The 20018-nt window shown below is 51.2% G+C and overlaps 3 protein-coding genes and 1 long non-coding RNA gene across 5 annotated transcripts; 2 read left to right on the forward strand and 2 right to left on the reverse strand.

Annotated features, from left to right (window-relative positions):
• Positions 1 to 3791: 3791 nt before the first annotated feature.
• Positions 3792 to 4697, reverse strand: LOC131205435 (uncharacterized). The gene is made up of 3 exons (XR_009156745.1): positions 4541 to 4697; positions 4126 to 4194; positions 3792 to 4046 (listed from the first exon to the last, which is right to left on the reverse strand). It is a non-coding gene; the product is annotated as an uncharacterized LOC131205435 (long non-coding RNA).
• A 268-nt stretch (positions 4698 to 4965) lies between these two features.
• LOC131208545 (adenosylhomocysteinase) lies at positions 4966 to 6368 on the forward strand. The gene has a single exon (XM_058201336.1). It carries the CDS (start codon positions 4995 to 4997, stop codon positions 6291 to 6293), a length of 1299 nt encoding a protein of 432 aa, XP_058057319.1. The 5' UTR covers positions 4966 to 4994; the 3' UTR covers positions 6294 to 6368.
• A 98-nt stretch (positions 6369 to 6466) lies between these two features.
• LOC131206409 (pantothenate kinase 3) lies at positions 6467 to 16305 on the reverse strand. Of its 2 annotated transcripts, XM_058198949.1 has the most exons (6): positions 16247 to 16305; positions 10174 to 10774; positions 8675 to 9146; positions 8297 to 8596; positions 8081 to 8216; positions 6467 to 8020 (listed from the first exon to the last, which is right to left on the reverse strand). In XM_058198949.1, the coding sequence occupies exons 2-6, from the start codon at positions 10547 to 10549 to the stop codon at positions 7829 to 7831; spliced, it is 1476 nt and encodes a 491-aa protein (XP_058054932.1). In that variant the 5' UTR covers positions 10550 to 10774; positions 16247 to 16305; the 3' UTR covers positions 6467 to 7828. The 2 variants fall into 2 exon arrangements, with proteins under 2 accessions (XP_058054932.1, XP_058054933.1); XM_058198950.1 differs by lacking the exon at positions 10174 to 10774 and having other exon boundaries at positions 16247 to 16295.
• A 986-nt stretch (positions 16306 to 17291) lies between these two features.
• Positions 17292 to 19856, forward strand: LOC131214866 (aarF domain-containing kinase 1). The gene is made up of 3 exons (XM_058209194.1): positions 17292 to 17482; positions 17699 to 18927; positions 18998 to 19856. The coding sequence occupies exons 2-3, from the start codon at positions 17713 to 17715 to the stop codon at positions 19337 to 19339; spliced, it is 1557 nt and encodes a 518-aa protein (XP_058065177.1). The 5' UTR covers positions 17292 to 17482; positions 17699 to 17712; the 3' UTR covers positions 19340 to 19856.
• Positions 19857 to 20018: the final 162 nt, after the last annotated feature.

Here is a 20018-nt window from a genome sequence, read left to right on the forward strand (position 1 = left end):
ACAGTTAGAGCAGTGGCTTCATGGGTTGATGCATACTAAGACAGGGAAAATAGAGGATTCAGTCCTCATTTTTATATCAATGGAAACCACCGGCCGGGCAAAAGGCAACAATTTGCTCCACGAAAACCACTTTCCTTCACCGACTGTGTGCGCTGCGAGCGATTGGCACGGAAAATAATGCCCCCCTCCCCGGGGCGGGGCGGAACGGCCACAGTCAGTGGGGCAGAGCGCATAAAATCTACGGTCCGAAATCGTGGGCCCGAAGCCGCGCTCGGTGTGCGAGGGGCACCGACTGGCAGGAAGAACTGGAAAACTGGTTATTTCTTTTGTCTTCGCGGTTTTTTTGGGGTCTTGCTTTTTGTAGCCGGGCGTCTCGAATGGAAACGACCAATCGACCATCGAAGCCGGCTCGAAGTGGTGGTCAATTCGATTCGCTCCCAAACCCCGCGGCACGGTGGCGACGGCGGCCACCGTCCGTCCGTGTCTCGTGGACCATCTCTCTCGATGCTGTAACGCGAACGCCAAAAGCCACAGGCCTCGAGATCCCCGGCCGCGGTACCGTGGTGTGCGTGCTCGTGAAGCGGATTTTGTGCAACGATTTAGAGATTCGCCAGACCGCTTTTTTGCCCATGTTGTCTCCATCCTTCTCGGCTGGCACTTTTGTCCCGCTTTGACCGCGGTGGCCGCGCGACACCGCGACGTATAATATCTGCTGCTATCACTGCCGGTCGGTTTGGGGCATCTCTTTTGTACCCTCTGTCGCTCTCTCTCTCTCGCTCTGATTGCATGACCTTTCACAAAGGGGGGAGGACACGGGGCCATTATGACGGAGGAGTCTGAAGGTGCTTCGCCGTGAGGGCTTCCGTTCCGATTCCTCGACGGTGAGATGTAAAAAGAGGTTCCGAACGGCAATCGGCCCTACAACCCCTAAAGTAGCTGGCTACTGGAAGGCCTCCACAACCTTAATTTTTACTTTTTCGACTGCCAGTTCGACGGCTTCCTCCGGAATCGGGTTTTGTGCGCTCAAGAGATGCTGGTTCCACGGCCGGCGCACCGTTTTCACCCTTCCCACCGTTGTTATCCTTCGCGAACTGAAAGCTGGCGCGGCCACCACCGATCACCGGTTACGCACCGGACATTAATTTTAATTACATTTCCCCACCGTGTACGTTAGCGGAACTCGGACGGCTGAGGGAGCTGTACCGGTGGCGACACATCGGAGTGGCACACGCTGGACCATGGACTTAAATCGTTGCCGTTTTTTTTCGGTTGCCTTCCTGCGCCGCTGAAAAGACACATAAAATCACTCCGATCGCGATCGCGGCGTGAATGTGAAAGTTTTGTGGCAACCGAAACGCAACACGCCACAACCCGACCCGAGTGCATCTGGTGGAGGTTTATTTTGCCTTATGCATAAAAATGACACATTTTTGCACACGCAAACCACCACGGCGGCGGCCACGGGTGCCGGGTTTGGAAATGGCGTTTTTTTTGCCCGTGGCCAACGAGGCAACCTACTTGGCGGGCGTCGCGTTGCATTGACACAGCGGTCGGAAATATGCCGTGACTTTCTGCATTGTTCGTTCGTTTCTTTGCGAGCATTTTGGACATAAACGAAGCGACAAGGTATTTGGGAGAGATTCCTGCCCACCAACAATTCATTATTCGCAGCACGGGAGAAATGGACCCATAAAGTGAAGTGGGTCTTAACGTGTTTGTTTTTTGTACAAGGACTTATTCAACCTTCCCCTACAATACAAATACTCACAACAAACAAAACAATATAACATAACGAAAAAGTGTCTGTAATCTGCAATACTAAGAAGTACTAGGCCGAACTAGAAGTACTAGAAGCAATAAATGCCATAAGGATGAGACCGAAGGAACATAGAGCGTGTCGCATAAGGCCATTTCGCAAGGTCGTGAAAATGGGCCAACAAGGTCGTCTGGCGCAAGGTAGCGCATAATAAAAAGAAACCCCAAAAGGCTCAAACCCAGCCAAAGACAAAAGGACATTTTTCCACGCGCTCTCTTTCGGAGCATATGGATCTCGCACAAAAATACATTCCAGAGTGGGGTTTTCCTCAATTTATCCTCCCGCGGTGTGACGATGGGTCGATGTGCAAAAAGATTGCGAACCTTCCCGCTCGAGCCAAACCAGCCCAAAAAGAGTAATAAATAATCGTGTAGGCGAAGGCGGACTTCGCTGTCTGGCGGAGAAAACTACGTCACTCCCTGTGTCACGCACATCTGACACGGGGCCACGCGTAAACCTACAGGAGTGAAATGATTGAGTTATTTCTTGGAACTGCCTCATAGGGCAAACGATCTTTTAATCGATACTCACTTTCGCGGATTACTGGTTGCTGGAGCCCGTTGCGGCCGGGGGACTAGTGGTTCCGTATTTTCTTTCGCGTGCGGTTGCCAACTCCGGAACGTCTAACCGGGCAGCATTCTATTACGTGCCGTGCTAACTCCACTCCCTCCCGGATGGTTTCACTTTCTTCTCACCGTTGTTGTTGTGGCCGCCGTTACTTCCCGCTGAATTTCGTAAAGCATGCACACTTTTCCTCCTCATCGACTGGCGATTAGCGCCACGAACGATAAAAATCAAACACTCACTGAGCCGTTCACACCGATCGAGGACCACCAACCACCGCTATCGGATTCATCATCAGCAACAACAATGGAACCAACAAGCCGAGCCTAGAGCCCGGGAGGGTCCGAAAAGTCGCACGTACTACGAAACCAGCAACGACTCTGTCGATCGAGACGAACACACGGAAATGGATAGATTATCGCCCTTCTTTCTTTATCTTCGCTCCTCTACAGATTACAGCACGCGAGCCATCCAACACTCGGATGGCGGATTTATGATGAACGTACCTATTGTGCGTGATTTGGATGTATTTGTACAAATTCGATGGTTACATGGCCTGTCAAAAAAGAATTCGCTAATCTGTAGGAGTCGGTGGGCGCTGTCATCACTGGTAGAAAAAGAACAATAGATGAAAAAGATCGAACATCACCCATAAGGCGACCACACACGAGATTTTAATCGATCCTTTTGGATCCGCGATCGTACACTTTGCTTCTTGACGTCTCGATCTGTTGATCCCCGTTGCCCACGAAACGCAGGGGATGATCAACAGGAACGATCACGATCCGCCAAGGCCACGGGGTGCTAGAACTTGCGGGCCAATCAACTAGCAGAACCCTTCACGCGGTCACGGTCGCGTTCCTGCTGCACGGCACGTAGCCTCGGCCGGTCACGGAAATGGATGAAAAAGAAACGAAAAACGCACTCACAAATACAAAACACACAAGGTCCGGGGACACACGCCAGTTTTAACTCCTTCCTGTTCGGATGTTCGGCAAAACAGTGAACAGTGAAAATCAATTGGCCGTACTTAACGTCGAAAATATTACCACGCGAACAAACACACACGAGCGCACATCCGCCACCGCACGCAGCAAAAGTTGGAACAATTGTAAAAAGAAAATTGTTATTTCAAGTTCTCTGAGAATCTCAACCGTGTTGAACGTAACTTTGAACCTTCGAACCTGAAACCTAACCAAGTGAGAGAGAGTAGAGCAGAGGCCATAGAGTGAGAGGGGTTGAACGTGTTGAAATTCGGGTTAAAAAAATGAAAAATTGAGTTACTTTTTCGTTCGGGTAGTTTTGTTTAGTGTCATTTAACTTTTTCTTATTGTTGCAGATGTCTCCAACAATCAAGGACGAAAACGAGGATCGAGCCAGGAGCCGGGAACATCGAAGCGGCGACCGGAAGCCGATCTCGAAGAAGGACCGAGCTCGCGTTGGTTCGATCGAGGATGATCGATACTACCAGATCGATAGTGAGCCGGAGATGAAGATTGAAGAAAACAATAGAAGAGCATTCAACAGTGCAACGGAGCAGAAGCGGCGGAAGGCGGCGTAGATCTGCAGTGTATTCTGGTCCTCGGATGATGCATTTGGTGCGTGAAATGATGATGCCCCGGATGGTGACCGTGAAGAGGTGCCGACCGCCCTGCTGTGGATGCTGCTGATGGTGATGGGAAGTTTACATAGTTCACCTGCTTCGTACCTCCATCCACCCCCGTGCAGCAGTGCTCCTCACTCACCTGTTGCTTCTGCTAATTTGTGTTGTTGAGATGATGATTTCACATCACACGAATCGGGGTGATCTAAAACTGATTTCAATAGTTCGAAACGATGTAATCGCATTAAATCGTTCACAGAATACAATTCATTGATTAGTAGTTAGCAACGTGTTAAGAAAGAACATAGAATTAAACATCAAACACGAACCAACGACAAGACAAATATGTTTTCGCGCCTCAATCGAAATTCAAATCGGCCGTTACGTTACGTTACATCGTTACGCGTTACGCGTTTCGCAACACACAAATATAACAACAAATAACACAATTCTTCAATTGTAGTTCACACAATAAGCGAAATAATTGAATAAAGTGAAACAAAATGAATAAGTGAAATAAGAAAATGGACATCTTACATTCTCAATCAAAATCTTACATTCTTAATCGAAATCCCACGATGTTTTGCATATGATATGTGCGCGATGATCCAGCCGGTGGTGATCGATGATGATCGATGATGTGCGGTTGCGGTTACGGGAAAGAATCCGATGGAATGCCAATGTTCAATTTCCTCACATGCTTCAGCAAAATGCGCTGGCAGCATAACTACTCCGCTCTGTAGTTTGAAGCTCGAAAATACTATGTAAATTAACCGAATTATCATCCGGAAGACTGCTGCTTACATCTGATGCCCCATGATTACGCACAAGTCACAAAACTGACCAACGGTCGCCGATTAATACTTTTGCTCTGCGCACCACGAAAACTCTAAACTTACTGTGTTTATTTACTTTTTCGGCAACAATTTGACATTTGGTCGTTCGTTCCTCGTGGTTTGCCAAACGTCAAAGCCAAAAAAGTGGAAAAGTCGCCGGCGGAAAGTAGAAATAATGGCAAAGCCTCAGTATAAAGTGGCCGACATCGGCTTGGCGGAGTTTGGGCGCAAGGAGATTATTCTGGCTGAAAACGAAATGCCGGGGTTGATGGCGTGCCGGCAGAAGTACGGCCCATCCAAGGTGCTGAAGGGGGCCCGCATCGCCGGTTGCCTGCACATGACCATCCAGACGGCCGTCCTAATTGAAACGCTCCTTGAGTTGGGGGCCGAGGTGCAGTGGAGCAGCTGCAACATTTTCAGCACGCAGGACCACGCGGCCGCTGCCATGGCCAAGGCCGGTGTACCGGTGTACGCGTGGAAGGGCGAAACGGACGAGGAGTACCTGTGGTGCATCCGGCAGACGCTCGTCTTTCCGGACGGTAAACCGCTGAACATGATCCTGGACGATGGCGGCGATCTGACGAACCTGGTGCACACCGAGCATGCGGATCTGTTGAAGGACATCCGCGGGCTGAGCGAGGAAACGACGACCGGCGTCCACAATCTGTACAAAATGTTTCGCGAGGGCCGCCTCGGCATGCCGGCGATCAACGTGAACGACTCCGTGACCAAGAGCAAGTTCGACAATCTGTACGGCTGCCGGGAGTCGCTACTGGACGGTATCAAGCGGGCGACGGATGTGATGATTGCCGGTAAGGTGTGCGTCGTGGCCGGGTACGGCGACGTGGGCAAGGGCTGCGCTCAGGCCCTGCGTGGCTCGGGCGGTCGCGTGCTTGTGACGGAAATCGATCCGATCAACGCGCTCCAGGCGGCAATGGAAGGCTACGAGGTGACCACGATGGAGGACGCTAGCAAGGAGGCGCAGATCTTCGTCACGACGACCGGCTGCACCGACATCATCATGGGAGAGCACTTTCTCAACATGAAGGACGACTCGATCGTGTGCAACATTGGCCATTTTGATTGCGAAGTGAACGTGTCTTGGTTGGAGCAGAACGCGAAGGAAAAGGTCAACATCAAGCCCCAGGTCGATCGCTATCTTCTCGCGAACGGCAACCACATCATTCTGCTGGCCGAGGGGCGCCTGGTGAACCTGGGTTGCGCCATGGGACACTCGAGCTTCGTCATGTCCAACTCGTTCACCAACCAGGTGCTGGCCCAGATCGAGCTGTGGACCAACCGGGACAAGTACGCGGTGGGCGTGCACGTGCTACCGAAGAAGCTCGACGAAGAGGTGGCCGCCCTGCACCTGGACAAGCTGGGCGTCAAGCTGACCAAACTCACCGCCCGGCAGGCCGACTACCTGAACCTGCCGCTGGAAGGACCGTACAAACCGGACCATTATCGCTACTAGACTCAAGAAGTGCCACAAGAAGAAACAAATAAAGCAAAGCGATTGCGCGATCGCGAGAATCTTCATCGCGGACACTCTTGTACCGCGAACAACCCAAATCGAAACGCTGGGATTGTTTCTCAATGTAGTTTTAAAGAGGAAAGAACGGAGTCCAGGCCACATTGTAACACGCTTTGCACACACGCGCTGTGTATATTCTGGTTTTGCTTTTATTCAACGGTGTAAAGCAATAGCGGAAATAGTTGTTTAGCAACGATCGAATGCGATCAAAAACTGTCTTTTTCATTTTACTCGTCGTCTTTCTTGTTGCACTTTGATTTCAATAATTGTTATCTACTCCCGTGGGATGCGCAAGATTTGTGGCTTGATTGGTGAATACTTCGGCGTGGCGCAGATCCAGAAGGCCAGTCCACCGAAGCCCTCTTCACTAGTACGGGTTTGATCGACCCCAGTTCCTTACGATTGAAACGAACGCCAAGTAAACGCAAACTTCGACGGGAAGTCTAACCGGACGATAAACCAAGCAGCATTTTGGGAACGGAGCGGTGCGCTGTTAATCAACCGGATGTGTTTGTGCCTGTCGAGCGACTCTAACACTATTCTTACCTACGAAACGATACTAAGCCAAAGGAAAAACAACGAACCCAACGAGTGTGTGGGATTGTAATCGAACGATCGTTTGAAAACCTATCCAAAAAGCTTTGGTAGAGAGAGAAAGGTTGGTTCTCATTCTGGCGGGCCGATTGGCCGATTCAAGACCTTCATGGACAGTAAAAATCCGACACCGATAACGTAGCCCATCCGGTCGCTCTGATTGAACCTCACTCACCCGCGTATTTTGCGTTTGATTTTTCTTTATGCACTTAAAACACTAGATATCGGTCATGGGGACTGCACACATGCTCGTCTATTCCACTGCGACTTCCACACGAAACCACCAGTTTCCGAGACCACCTTCACCATTTTCTCGCTCCTTTGCCGTGCACTGGTCCACTGAGTGAGGCAAATCTTAATCCTAGTGCGTTGCATTCGAATCTTCTCGCTGTCCACCGGACTGTGCGCGCGCGTGTCAGTCAGCATTACGATCATCCCAACAGCAACAAACTAACAGAGCGATCTCTTCTTGCTTCGCCTCGATTTTCAATCGTGATTATCGCGATCGATGAACTTGGAATTATTCGATTCTTCGTGTGTGCGAAAAGAGACAAACGGATATCGAGAAAAGCGGACCATTGATGAATGGGAAAATAAAACAAAGAACGAAAATAACTCGTTACAATAACACTAACGTAACTGAACGTGCGATTCCGACCGCTGTACACGCACTGCCCTCCATTTGCTCTTAGCTCCTATAGGTACCCCCCACGTGTTTCCACCCCTGCACTTACGCAACCTGCTAATTAATTATGGAAATAATATTAATTTAAAAAAACAATGCCAACGAAACCGTTGACCGATATGCGCGTCCCCTGTTCTGCTGTCACTCTTGGTCTAATCACTCAATGAATCCTTTCCTCTTCCTGGACATCACCCCCCTAGGTAAGTAGATCACCGATTTGTGCATTCAATTCTCCATTGAACTGCAGAAGGCAACCGACGGCACCAAAGTACCCTTCGTGTTCGAGGAACAGCGCTTTCAGGGTGCCCTTCGACCAGTAGTCCATCGCGTACGCCAGCAGCTTCATCGAGATCGGATTGACGCGCAGAAAGTTCCCGACAAACACGACCTACAGAACGAAAGTGATTAATCCTCCTTTTCCCAACGATCGCTTGCACTTCCCATTTACCTTCTCTATTTTCTCATTGCTGGCGCACATGCGCGCAATCGAACCAATGTTATTCGTGATCGTCACCAGTATGGCGTGAGCCAGATCCTCCTTGCTGACACTGTTCCGCCGTTCCGGCAGGTGCATTTGGCCGAAGCTGAAAGGGAGAAAGAAAAAGGATAACCACATGGATCAGAAAGCTTTTGATGGTTCTTGGCGAAAAAATGATGCGCTTACCTTGACGCCACCAGATCGCCGGGAAGCCCGAACCGTTCGTAGTCGCCACCGTAAATGTCTTTAACTAACTTATCTACCTTCTTATGATCACCTATCGTCGCCATTTGTATTGCTTCTTCAAAGGTTTCACAGCCAGTGAGCAAACAGCACAGGCCCAGGAATGTTCCACCACCGAGGCTCGTACCGGAGATGCGCTTGTAGTTGTCGGGGCCGCGGACGGCCAGCACAGACACGCCGGAACCGACGTTTACCAGGATGAACGGATACGGTTGACTGAAGTCGAACTTCTTCTTCGTGCTACTAAAGGGTCCCAGAGAGGAGATACCGAAAAGAATCATTAGATGCAATTCTTGATTGCTCGCGATGTACGATGTGTACCTGATTTCGTTGGCGTTCTCCCAGTAGTAGCACTCGCATTTGTTGTGCGTCTCAGTGAACAGGATGCCCTTGATCAGTGCGTCCAGTTCATCGGACTTGGCCAGCTTCATGTTGACAAGCCGCCGAAAGTCTTGCTCGAACTTGAAGGCTCCTCCACCGGTGGCACAGACCGTCGTCACCAGCTGCGCCATACCCTTGGATTTGGCCAGCAGCAGAAAGCTCAGCATCTCGGAGGTGGGAAAGCGGATAAAGTGAAGCGAGCCGCGTCGCCCCCGTATCACCACGTCGTCCATCTGCAGATGAATGTCCCGGTGGCCGGTTCGGCCGTAGGCGGAATTTTTAGTCAGGTACCGCCGAATGTTGCGCAGTACCGTCGCCTCCTGGTCCAGCTCGCCGGGCGTGATGTCTTTCGGCTCGAAGTACACGAGCTTCGTGAGCGTGCCACCAATGTCCATTCCGAACCATGGCATCGCTGGAGACCGGGCAACGGACGACCGGGAAAGAAAAGCAAAAGGAAAAGGGTTAATTTTGTTTGAAAATAAACGATTAGATTTGCTATCAGTGTCTCGACCCGTTTGTTCAACGGTCAATCAATTCGATTCTTTTCGACTGGCTGACTACTGTGCACCGATAAATCATCGATCACGCGCCCGGGAGCGTGCGGTTCATGGTCCATACTAGTCGCGGCCCGATCCTAATCCTTGATTAGGTTATCGACACGGACGCCGGGCGCGATCGCACGTAATGGACGTCTTACACGACATGCTGCCCTAGCAAATGTCATTATCAGGGACTTGGACTTGGCAATGGTTCATCTTCTCCTTATCACGGTGGTCATGCCGAAGTCGCCGACAAGACTCGCTTAGCCCCGATAACGACCCAATAATCAATAGCCGCTAAAAATACTCTCCGATCTTTGATTCTTGGAAACAGAAACAGGTATTTACAGAAAGAGAGGCTGGTCGTCCGATACCGAACATGAGCCGCAGAACGCAAACAAACATTCCACGATGCCGGATTCAACCCACGATCATAGCGTAAACCGGTTATTCACGTGCCTGACCCCACAATCTGTTGATCGCGACAACGCTTTCTTTTACGATGGCCCGCCGAGTCGGCTGTTTGCGGATTTTCTGCAAACAAACTAAAACTTCTAAACAGTAGACTCGTCGCGCGCACGTGCAGCTGCCAGGGTTGGACTCCGATCGTGGCACGTGGACACTTGGGCGATTGATACATGTTTTCTAAACAATGTCCCGGGGAGATATCATTCACTTGCCAAAACAGTGAAACATGTTTAGGCCCCGCGGTTCTCTTTTGCGGACCCGGATGTTGAGGCACATCTGGGACGGTAACAAATTGGTATTAATTTAAAAAAATCAAATGTAGCTTCCCCCAAACCCGTAACGTAACATTGAAATAGGAAAAAAACTAACAACCCCTAAAGACCGGTAGCAGTAGCCGGGGCCCCCTTCGAACTGTATTGGAACGATTCTTACACAGTGGGCCGTCGATTGTATGTTCGCTGGGTGTGTCCTCCGTGCACCACGAAGGCAGCGGTGACGGCGATGATGATGGTGATGGAATGTCGCGGGAATTGTCTTTGGTTGTGGGCGCCCTCTTGCGCTGCTTGCGACGCCGCTGACGTCGTTGGTGGCCACCGCCAGCACTGTTACTGCTGGACGACAGGCTGGACAGAATCGAGGTGGTCGAAGAGCCGACCGACGACGCACCGGTTGACGAGCGATGCCTGAGTGATCGAGGATGTGTGCGTTGTGATCCCTTGCCAGTTCGCTTCGGTTGCACTGTGGGGCTGCTGGTGCCGCTACAGCTGGCCGATGATGCCACTGGCCCTTGCTCCGTCGTGGGCGACATCTTGCGCCGGATCTTGCGCTTACTGTGGAATGGCGACACGGCAACGGTCGGCGTTGTGGTGCCGCTGAGAATCCAGCAGCGGATCGCACTAAAGGGCCCACCGGCCGGTACTACAGCGCCGAACGGAACCACGTCCAGCGAGTCCGGCTGGCCACATTTGTACAGTGCTAGGGCCCGCTCTTTCCGCAGCCGGATGCCCTTCGCGATTGCAGCGTTCAGCGCCACCTGCGGATGATGTCGGGGAGTGCGGGAGGCACGGAAGAAGGCTTACATTATTCGGACGGCTCGAAGTAACCGAGGCCAACTCTCCGTGTGGCGCAAGCTTGTTTTCTTGCGTGGTGTTTCCGAATTAATTCACGTGGCCATCATCAGTATGTCAACAGAACCTTCACCGAATTCGAATTGTGGAGCGCAATGGCCAAATTCACTATCAACCGTCGTTACATTCCATGAACAGAACCTTATTACTCAACGATTGGTCGCCCTTTTGTTTTCTTAGGTGATTCGAGATGACACAATCTGAGTGATAATACAATGAACGCATCCGATGTCTGGCAATTGATTATAGCATTGCTCAGTACCGGCAACATTTTGGCAAGCGATCTTCGGTAAGAAAAAACTCCACACAGGACGATCGGGAATCCCAGCTCAAAATACTTGAATTCTGCTACAACTCGATCAATTTGGTGTATTCCTTTCATCCGAAAGAAGTGAACGGATCAACATTCACGGTGCTAGCCAAAATACGTCATTATCACCACACACATCATTACCGGCAATTAGTGCCGCTTCTTTTCCTTCTTCATTACCACCACCGTCGTCATGAGTCAGCGAAAGAGATACACAATCAATTTGCGTAGGTTGGGCTATTTCTGTGGCTTGTTTGCTGCCTTAACCAGGTGCGAATTATTATGTATCGATCGGCAAAAGCTACCAAAGAGTGATCGCAGCAACGCGATCTTCTTGGTAACCGACTACTTCCCAACTGACTCCGAGCAGTCTCTAAACGACTTTGTCCACTTGCAGCACCGTCAATTCCTGCACAATAATGAGTGTTAATTATCTTCTCGTTATCAACTCCAACTCGTTATGTTACCTTTCAGCAAACGCAGCCCAACAAAATATCAACCTTGGACGCAGCCATTATTCGAAAAGCACGCGGCCATTATTCGGAACGCACGCAGCCAGCCGCCTTATTTCATTGTTTTATCGTGAAAACAGAAACAGGAAATAATGCAGGGTGATGATCGTAAGGCTGGTAAACAACACGAAAGGAGAAACCTTCGACAATGACGCAGTTTAGGATAGGGGCAAGCGCTCAAGTGTGCCCTCCGATTGCCACAATAACAACCAGGATTGCGGTAACAACACCAGCAGCCTCCAAAAAAAAGGTGTCGAACAGTTTCCGATTTCGTCGTATTTCGGTTCAACTATTTGCACTCCAGGAAACCGCGAGTCCACGCGGGGCTCTTAAAGCTGTTGGACCTCGCCGATCGACAACTTTACTCAATTGCGACGTTCGCGCGCGCACTTCACTGAAGAGACAGGGATTGGCACACGCCAAGGTAAAGTGACGCAAATGACCACTGCAAACCGCGCGCAGGATAGTTTTTGCATCTATCCGTTCGTGTTTTTTTGGGATCCTCTCCCCATTACGCTCATACGAACGACACCCAGATACAAAAACCTTTCGCTCGAGTATTGACACTTTACATGCATTAATGTAAAGATATTCCAGTGGCAACAGGGACGCGATCGCGGCTCGGCTTCCGACACAATATCGCGGTTGTTGTGTTTTGTTTTGCACCCAAATGCCACAAATGCCAACGAATGTGCCTTCGCGTTCAGCAGGGGTCTGATTGTTTCGTTGCTTCTATTGCGTTACCAGGTTCGCCTGTAACGACGAGAGGCCACCGGAGGTCAGAACGCGCCGTTAGGTGGTGGTGGTGGTGGTAGTAATGGAAATGGAAATTAGTGGCGAGTTCAACTGGCCGCGATCGCATTCTAACCCCCCGCCATTGGGTTGCTACACCTGTGTTTCTGGTCGTTTCTACGGAGAGGCAAAAGAGGAGATCGAGAGGTAACACCCTAACTGTATCACTTGCCCCAACGGACACAAGGAAAGTAGCCCAATCGCAAACACACCTCCAGCACGTTTGTTAGTTGGTAGCATCGGTAAGAACAAGAAAACGCTCGCGATGTACGATCCTCGCATCGTCGCTTTTTATGCCGTGTCCCCGAGATAACCTTCCTTTCTCCCGGTCTCTCTCGCGATGAAAGTGATCAGACGTGAAGCCGCCGCCGCAACTGGAGGCTGTAATCGGAAAGCAAGGAGCTATGTTTTGGCGGCTCCCAGAAGCGCGTCTCAAAGGTGAAGTACACGGTCACCTGACACGGGCGTGCTCAGTGCGAGCCCATTATCGGTACCAGCAGCGCTATGGGTTGGCTCTCTCTCTGTGGCATGACCACCATAAACCATATCTTCGGTACGATTCTTGTAACTCGGCATTCGGTTCGAAATCTAATCTACCAGCTGGCCGGTGCTGGCCTGGCTTACATTCGCACAACCGTACGCCTTGAACTGTTACCTAAGCGGCACTCCGTCGGAACCACTGTGTACAAACAAGGAACAATTACGAAGCGCGCTCACTTCACCTTGATATGGTTGATGCACACAGAGAGTTCGGTAACTACTGCGCTGCGCAATCAACGGGCAAGATCAGGCCAGTACCCAGCTCCGGTCGGAAGATGCTTCCTCCAACCGGACAATGCACCGGTGGTGGGGGGGACGTGCTGAAATGCACAAAAAAAACGCCAGTTGTCAGTGCGCAACCACTCCACGTGTTGTTGCTGTTAAACGATCGAACCCATCCGGACCAAGGTCGCAAGGGTGGCATGACATCATCTCCCAGACATCAGAAACTCCCAAATGTTCAGGACAAATCTCCACCACCCCTGACCTTCTTTGGAGGCACGATACGCTGAGATACGCTGCTCTGCAACCGGCGATCGGTTCACTTTTTATCACCGACTAGGAACTGCTCCACACGCATAAACCAGACACCGACCAGAAGTGTGATGAACTGTTGAGAACACGCAACCCCGATCACGCACAACGCAGATCGATCGGCAAGCACCTTGAAAAGCGAGCTCCTTCGCAACGGTTCCGGGTACCTTGGCCGGCCAGGGGGTCCTGTTGATATACTTTTCCACCCGGTTCGCTCTACAGACGGAACGGAGGGCATGCGAAGGCACGATCACACTTTGTGGCAATCTCGGCTGACATTGAGCCGTGTGATAGTGTGCGGAACCGCGCTTCTGACCCCATCGCTTCCGGTTGCCGGGTCGGGTGACCACCCCTGCGCATCCGGTTCAGGACAGTAAATCAAAAACCGGTTAACAATAGGCCACCGTCGTCGATCGGTCGATGGTTGCAATTGCGTGTCCAGCAATTGCGCGATCTGACCTACTCTCCTCATGTGTGTCCTTGCCAGGGGGGAGGCAAGGTGTGTCTTGTCCACGCACACCTCTTCTGTCCCTGGACAGAACTGGACACAGTGGAGTTACTGAATGATTTACTGTGCCCCGCGCAACACGCCACGACACGATGCGCTCCATTTCTCGCACAGATCATTGAAAATTGAGCCCCAAAGGCATGTGTATGTGTATGTGTCGGCCGCCGCGGTTGGCCTTTGAACGCGAAAGTAGTGGCCGTTGGCAACGCAAGACGTTGCGCGGCAGGTTGTTAAGCTATCATAAGCACCGAGGAGGAGGGAAAGAGGTTTTTGCACCTCGTGTGCGATGTGGCGCACGCATAACAACAAGGAAACGGTCCGGCCGCGCCAGGTCAGACGCCCGTACGCACACGGACGGTCCAGGGGGTTGGGTTGGAGTGGCAGAAAATAGCGCCAAAAGTGCTGTTACACAATCGCCAATCGGAGGGGAGGGTCACGAGCGCGGGTTTGTTGCCGGCTGGCCGCGGTGTGCAGATTTCACCGCCACACCCCGCACGCGCCATTGGACGATGGGCGCGTGGCTTTGGTTTCATCTTCGTTCGAAAAATGCCCATTAAATTCTTCGCACAAACGTCAACGTCAACTTGGGGGAAACTTGGGTCCACGTCAGAGAAATGGCCTTCCATGCGCGGAGGTTTGGCACACACTGTGATTGACACCTACGGTTGGACGAACGCACAAAGCAGCGGCACACACGACGCGCAGATGGAATCACCGCCGCCCGACGCGGGTTTGGGATGATGATCCGGAATTACGAGTATCACGCCACCACACACTCGACGCGATCGTGCACGAACCGAGAGCCGCGAGAGAGACAGTTCGCGAATGGTTCGCGGGATTAGAGGACCTCCGCTTCTAACGGGTTGCGGCGATCATCTGATTATCACGCGGCCACGGCAACGATGACCGACCGTGGCCACCGTGGCTGGAGGTGGCTGTGTTTGGAGAGATAGAAACGTGGAGGCGCTCTCGCTCTCGCGCCTGCCGAACGATAGAAACTGACCGAGCGGCCGAGTGGACGAACTCCCGAAGTGGCCCGCGGACCGTTTGTCGCGCCCGCAATCGTTACGTGCGTTACGGTGCGTTATCGGAGCCACTTTGTGTGCGTTCGATGAACGCGCCGAATGATCGTTCGGCGATCGTATGTTTTCTCCTGCGAAGGTCGCGGTTCACTGTGTTGGTAGTGTGTGGGATCCGTTGTTTATCCATTTTTAGCGGGTTCTGTGACCTTTACAGATGTTAGTTTCTGTAAGTTTGTAATTCTACAAGGTTTTTGTGTCGGAATTGGTTTCATTAAGACACGAGAATGTTAGTTACCCACGCTGGTTAATGATTCAAAAGCCACTTAAATCAAATTCAAATGCCCTATTATGCAGGGCGTTGATGGGAAATCCCTTATCTAACCTATCAATAGAGTGATTGCCAATGTGAAGTGTGGCGAACATGAAGTACGCCCAATAATTACCACGTCAGCATTAACTTGTACTCCAAAACGGGAGCACAAATTGAACATGCACCCTAAAATGGCGCAGTGATGCTGAAACTAGGTTCCCCCGCAGGGTCCCCAAGGCCGCGCAAGGGAGCCTGGAGGCCGTCAGTCAAGTGGTTGCATGATAGATAACGCCTTTCGCGATAGCAACTGCCCCTCGGACCCGGTTCGAGTGCGGGGGACACTCGGCAAGCGGAATAATTTGTGTTGGTTTAGCTTATCGTGACGAGTGCGCAATCACTCCCCGGTGGCCAGTTTGATCAAACAGCAAATTTTGGTAAATTTTGCGGGTTGAACTTTCTCCACCCTGGTTCGGTGTCTATGGATCGTGCAGAGCCGCCGAGTTTTGATTAATTTTCTTTGTAATGGCCGTTACACGATGGAACATGGTAATGGAAGTGCGATCTGCGATCGCTTCTTGGCAGAGCAATCGCGCAATTAGCCCCTTGAACCCGCGACTGGCCGCGGCGTTCAGTCGAGGCGATGACGTCGCCGTGTTTGCGGAGATTTAATCGATCTGCCTCACACGAAACCGAGCTGTGTGGTGGCGAAAAAGTGCTGCATCATGAATCATGGGACCACAATTAAAAATCATGCTCCGTGGCGCGCCACCACACCAGCGTGAACGAGCCGACAGCCACGGGCCCAAAGTAATGGTTTGCTTCCCGCCCTGCCCGAAAAACTTTCACTCACCTTTTCTTTTCTTTCCTTTGGAGCTGCCCTCGGTGGCGTTGTCCATGGTTTACAGGCGACGGCGGTCGAGCGGATGAGGTGTCTCGCAAGGTTCCGAACGCTTCAAGGATTCGACCGCAGCGGCACCAGCATACTGGCAATCCGTTGCCCCTGCGAGGAAGCTTGTGCCCGAATCTGTTCGTTCACTTTGAGGCGCCAACGAGAGAGAGAAACGGAACCGGGTGCACACCTATTGTTGGCCGTTTCGATGCTACAACAACACTGGCCGAGGAAAGAGTTGTGTTTCGCGGTCGGCCTATTTACGTCCACACACCAACGCACGCACACGCGCCAAACGAACGGTAAACTCTACGTAAACAAACAAATCCGGCAAACAAACCCGAACATTGGATATGGATATGGGATCCAAGTGACCGTTGATGGCGAAACAGTGCTGGACTCGGGAGGACTCCGTTATCTTGACGTTATCTTGACGACGCAGACGGATTGTCGTGTACCGCAGCGATATCGCTTAACGATCGTAAAATCCCGATTGAAACCCGGTGCAAGCAGCGAGCAAGGCGACGTAACCAGGTTGTTAACTCGGGCGAGCGACCGTGTGGCGGACGGGACGTACAAATCACTCGGCCCTGCGAACCGGAAAGGTGTGTCCGTTCGCTTCGTTGGCGAAAAATTACCCGTTCCACCGCGATTGTTGCTGAAACCTGCAATTTTCACCGTACACAACACGCAATCCGATGGTTCGACGACGAATTTCAGAGCCGAAAATGACAGCAAACGTCAAAGCGCAGCTGTTTGCGGCGAAATGTTTCGATGCTGAATTATTTCAAACCGCTAGGCTCGTGATCTGTCAATTGATTTCTCGTAAACGCAAACGAATCGACAACGAAACATAAATATGCTGGAAAAATATGCTGCTGGTGGAATGCGGAACAGCGTTCGGTGTTGGGTTTCGGGTTACGAATCACTAACCCGTGCACGCACACAGCCATACGCACTCAGTAAGGTGTAGCGCACAGGTGTGGACCTCCCCCCCACATAACACAGCATTGTCTTCCAACCGATCATTAGCTCGCGCGCGTGAGTCGAATGTTCGCATTTCCCGTTATCATCTTGCGCTAGCCGCGTGCGTGCGTGTTCAGTGTTCCGTCACGAGGTGGAGATCGAGGTTTTACGGTCCAATTTCGTCCACCCAGAGGTCGGCAGGAACGTTTTCTCCGTAGCGCCTTTATTTACGTAAGTCTTGTTTACTTGCGAGCAGTTGTTTACCTTGCCCTTCGATCCGGACCTACCGTATGGTAGAATTCGATTTCGTCATCGTGGCTCATCCGTCAACTCGGGGTGGATCGCTTTCTCCGAAATTCCTATCACACCTCCTGGCGCACCCACGAGCGCCATCTCAGCTCGAAATTAATTTTAATTTGCTCGTTCGTTCTGTTTCGTTCCATTTAGCACGCACAGTGAAAATGTCCTTTCGGCGCATCCTCAAGTATGGTATCGGCGGAAGTGCCATCCTCGGGACGGGTCTGAGTATGCACGCGAACGATTACGACCTCAACTCGGTGGGCATCGTGCGACTGGCACGGGCCGGGATGACCGTGTTCGACATTGCCACCACCTACAAGGCGAACCTGTACAGTGGCACATGGCCAGACAAAAAAGCCTCCGAGTACCTGAAACTGAAGAGTGAAACGCACAGATTGGCGGCAGAAAAGTTGCTAGAACTGTGCCGCACGAACCGCGGGGTTTACATCAAGGTTGGCCAACACATCGGCGCGCTTGAGTACCTGTTGCCGGCCGAGTACGTTACCACGATGAAAGTTCTGCACAGCAACGCTCCACAAAACCCGGTCGAAGATCTGTACCGTGTGATTCGACAGGATTTGCGCATCGAACCGAGCGAACTGTTCGAATCGTTCGATCCGGAACCGCTCGGCACTGCCTCGTTGGCCCAGGTCCACAGGGCAACGCTAAAGGATGGCCGCGAGGTGGCAGTGAAGGTACAGCACCCGTACGTCAAGGGAAACTCAATCGTGGACATCAAAACGATGGAAGTGCTTGTGAAGCTGGTCGCGTGGACGTTTCCCGACTTTAAGTTTCAGTGGTTGGTGGACGAATCGAAGCGCAACCTGCCGGTAGAGCTGGACTTTGCCCACGAAGGCCGCAACGCGGAGAAGGTGCGCGAAATGTTTCGCCACTATCGGTGGCTGAAGATACCGGGTGTGATCTGGGAGTACACCACGTCCCGGGTGCTGATGATGGAGTACACGAAGGGCGGACAGGTGAACGATATCGAGTACATCCAGCGGGAGCGGCTGGACCCGTACGATATCGCGAACAAGATCGGTCAGCTTTACTCGAATATGATTTTTGTGAACGGCTTCGTTCACAGCGATCCGCACCCGGGAAACATTCTGGTGCGGAAGGCGGAGGGAAACGGAGGGACTGAGATTGTGCTGCTCGATCATGGTCTGTACGCGGAGCTGACGGAAAAGTTTCGCTACAACTACTCGCAACTGTGGCTCAGCATTCTGCGTGTCGATCAACCGGCCATGAAGCGATACGCACACGCACTCGGCGTGGAGGGATCTATGTGGGGCCTGTTCGCTTGCATGGTGACGGGCCGCCCCTGGAACTCGGTCATTCACGGAGTGGACAAAGTGAAACAAGACGATGAAGAGGTAGGGCGTACAATACGGAACGGTACGCAGTCCTAATGGTCATTAACACACCTTTTCTCGTAACTTTCAGAAAGAAATGATGCAAAAAGAGGGAAAACTTGTCCTGCCACACATTTCCGACGTCCTGGAAAAGGTTGATCGGCAGATGCTCCTCGTGCTGAAAACGAATGACCTTATACGGGGCATCGAAACGACACTGCGCACCCAAAACAGAATGACTGCATTCTTTGTGATGTCTAAGTGCTGCGTCAAGAGTATAGGCGCACAAGAGTATCTGACCGCACCGAGTACGTGGAGCAAGCTCGCGATCTGCCTGCGGGAACAGTGGTCCATACTGAAATTGAACCTGTATTACCTCTATCGGGGGATCGTCTCCTTACATTTACTCTCGACTCTCAAGATGATCCTCTAAGACGATCACCTAGCAGAAGGCAGCAGAAAACGATCAAACGACAAAACGTGAACAAAAACTCAATACCGAAATACAGTCTCAGGAAGCTATACGGAGGATGGCAGCCGGCGCGGGCTGCTTTAATTTTGGGTGCTTAAGAGTAATTAGCGAATCGCGATAAAAAATGTATATTCTGCTAGCTTTATTACTTACCGTCTTCAGGGGATGTAATGCTGCGCTTTGCACGTTTTTTTTGTGGCGGTTATTTATAATGCGTATTTTTTACAAACATTTATGTTTAGGAAGTTAACAATCAATGACGACAGTCGGGCATTGGAGGGATTTCATCATATCGATCGGCTTTTGGCACATGTTTTGCGACAGTTTCGTGGTCGATCCGTAATTAAGTGTACAGATTGTTAGCAACTTTTTTTTGTTTCTCAACAGTGGGTTATTAGCTTACCGCAACAATTGTTGTGTAAATGTGTACAGAAAATAAAAGTTTGTATACTCTCTTTTTCTGGAGGAACGAGATTGATTGAATTGGAAGTTTGGTTACATTTGCCAGATGATGATGTCAGCAGAATGTTATAACCTCTAGGAAACTGCACCGACTTCGAGATAATTATTGATGCCATCAAACTTGTGGCCATGTTTCTAAATAAACGTAAAATTATTGGAGCGTTCTGTTCTAAATGTT

Source organism: Anopheles bellator, chromosome 1 (assembly GCF_943735745.2).
Source record: "Anopheles bellator chromosome 1, idAnoBellAS_SP24_06.2, whole genome shotgun sequence".
In the NCBI taxonomy this organism is placed as follows: Eukaryota; Metazoa; Arthropoda; class Insecta; order Diptera; family Culicidae; genus Anopheles; species Anopheles bellator.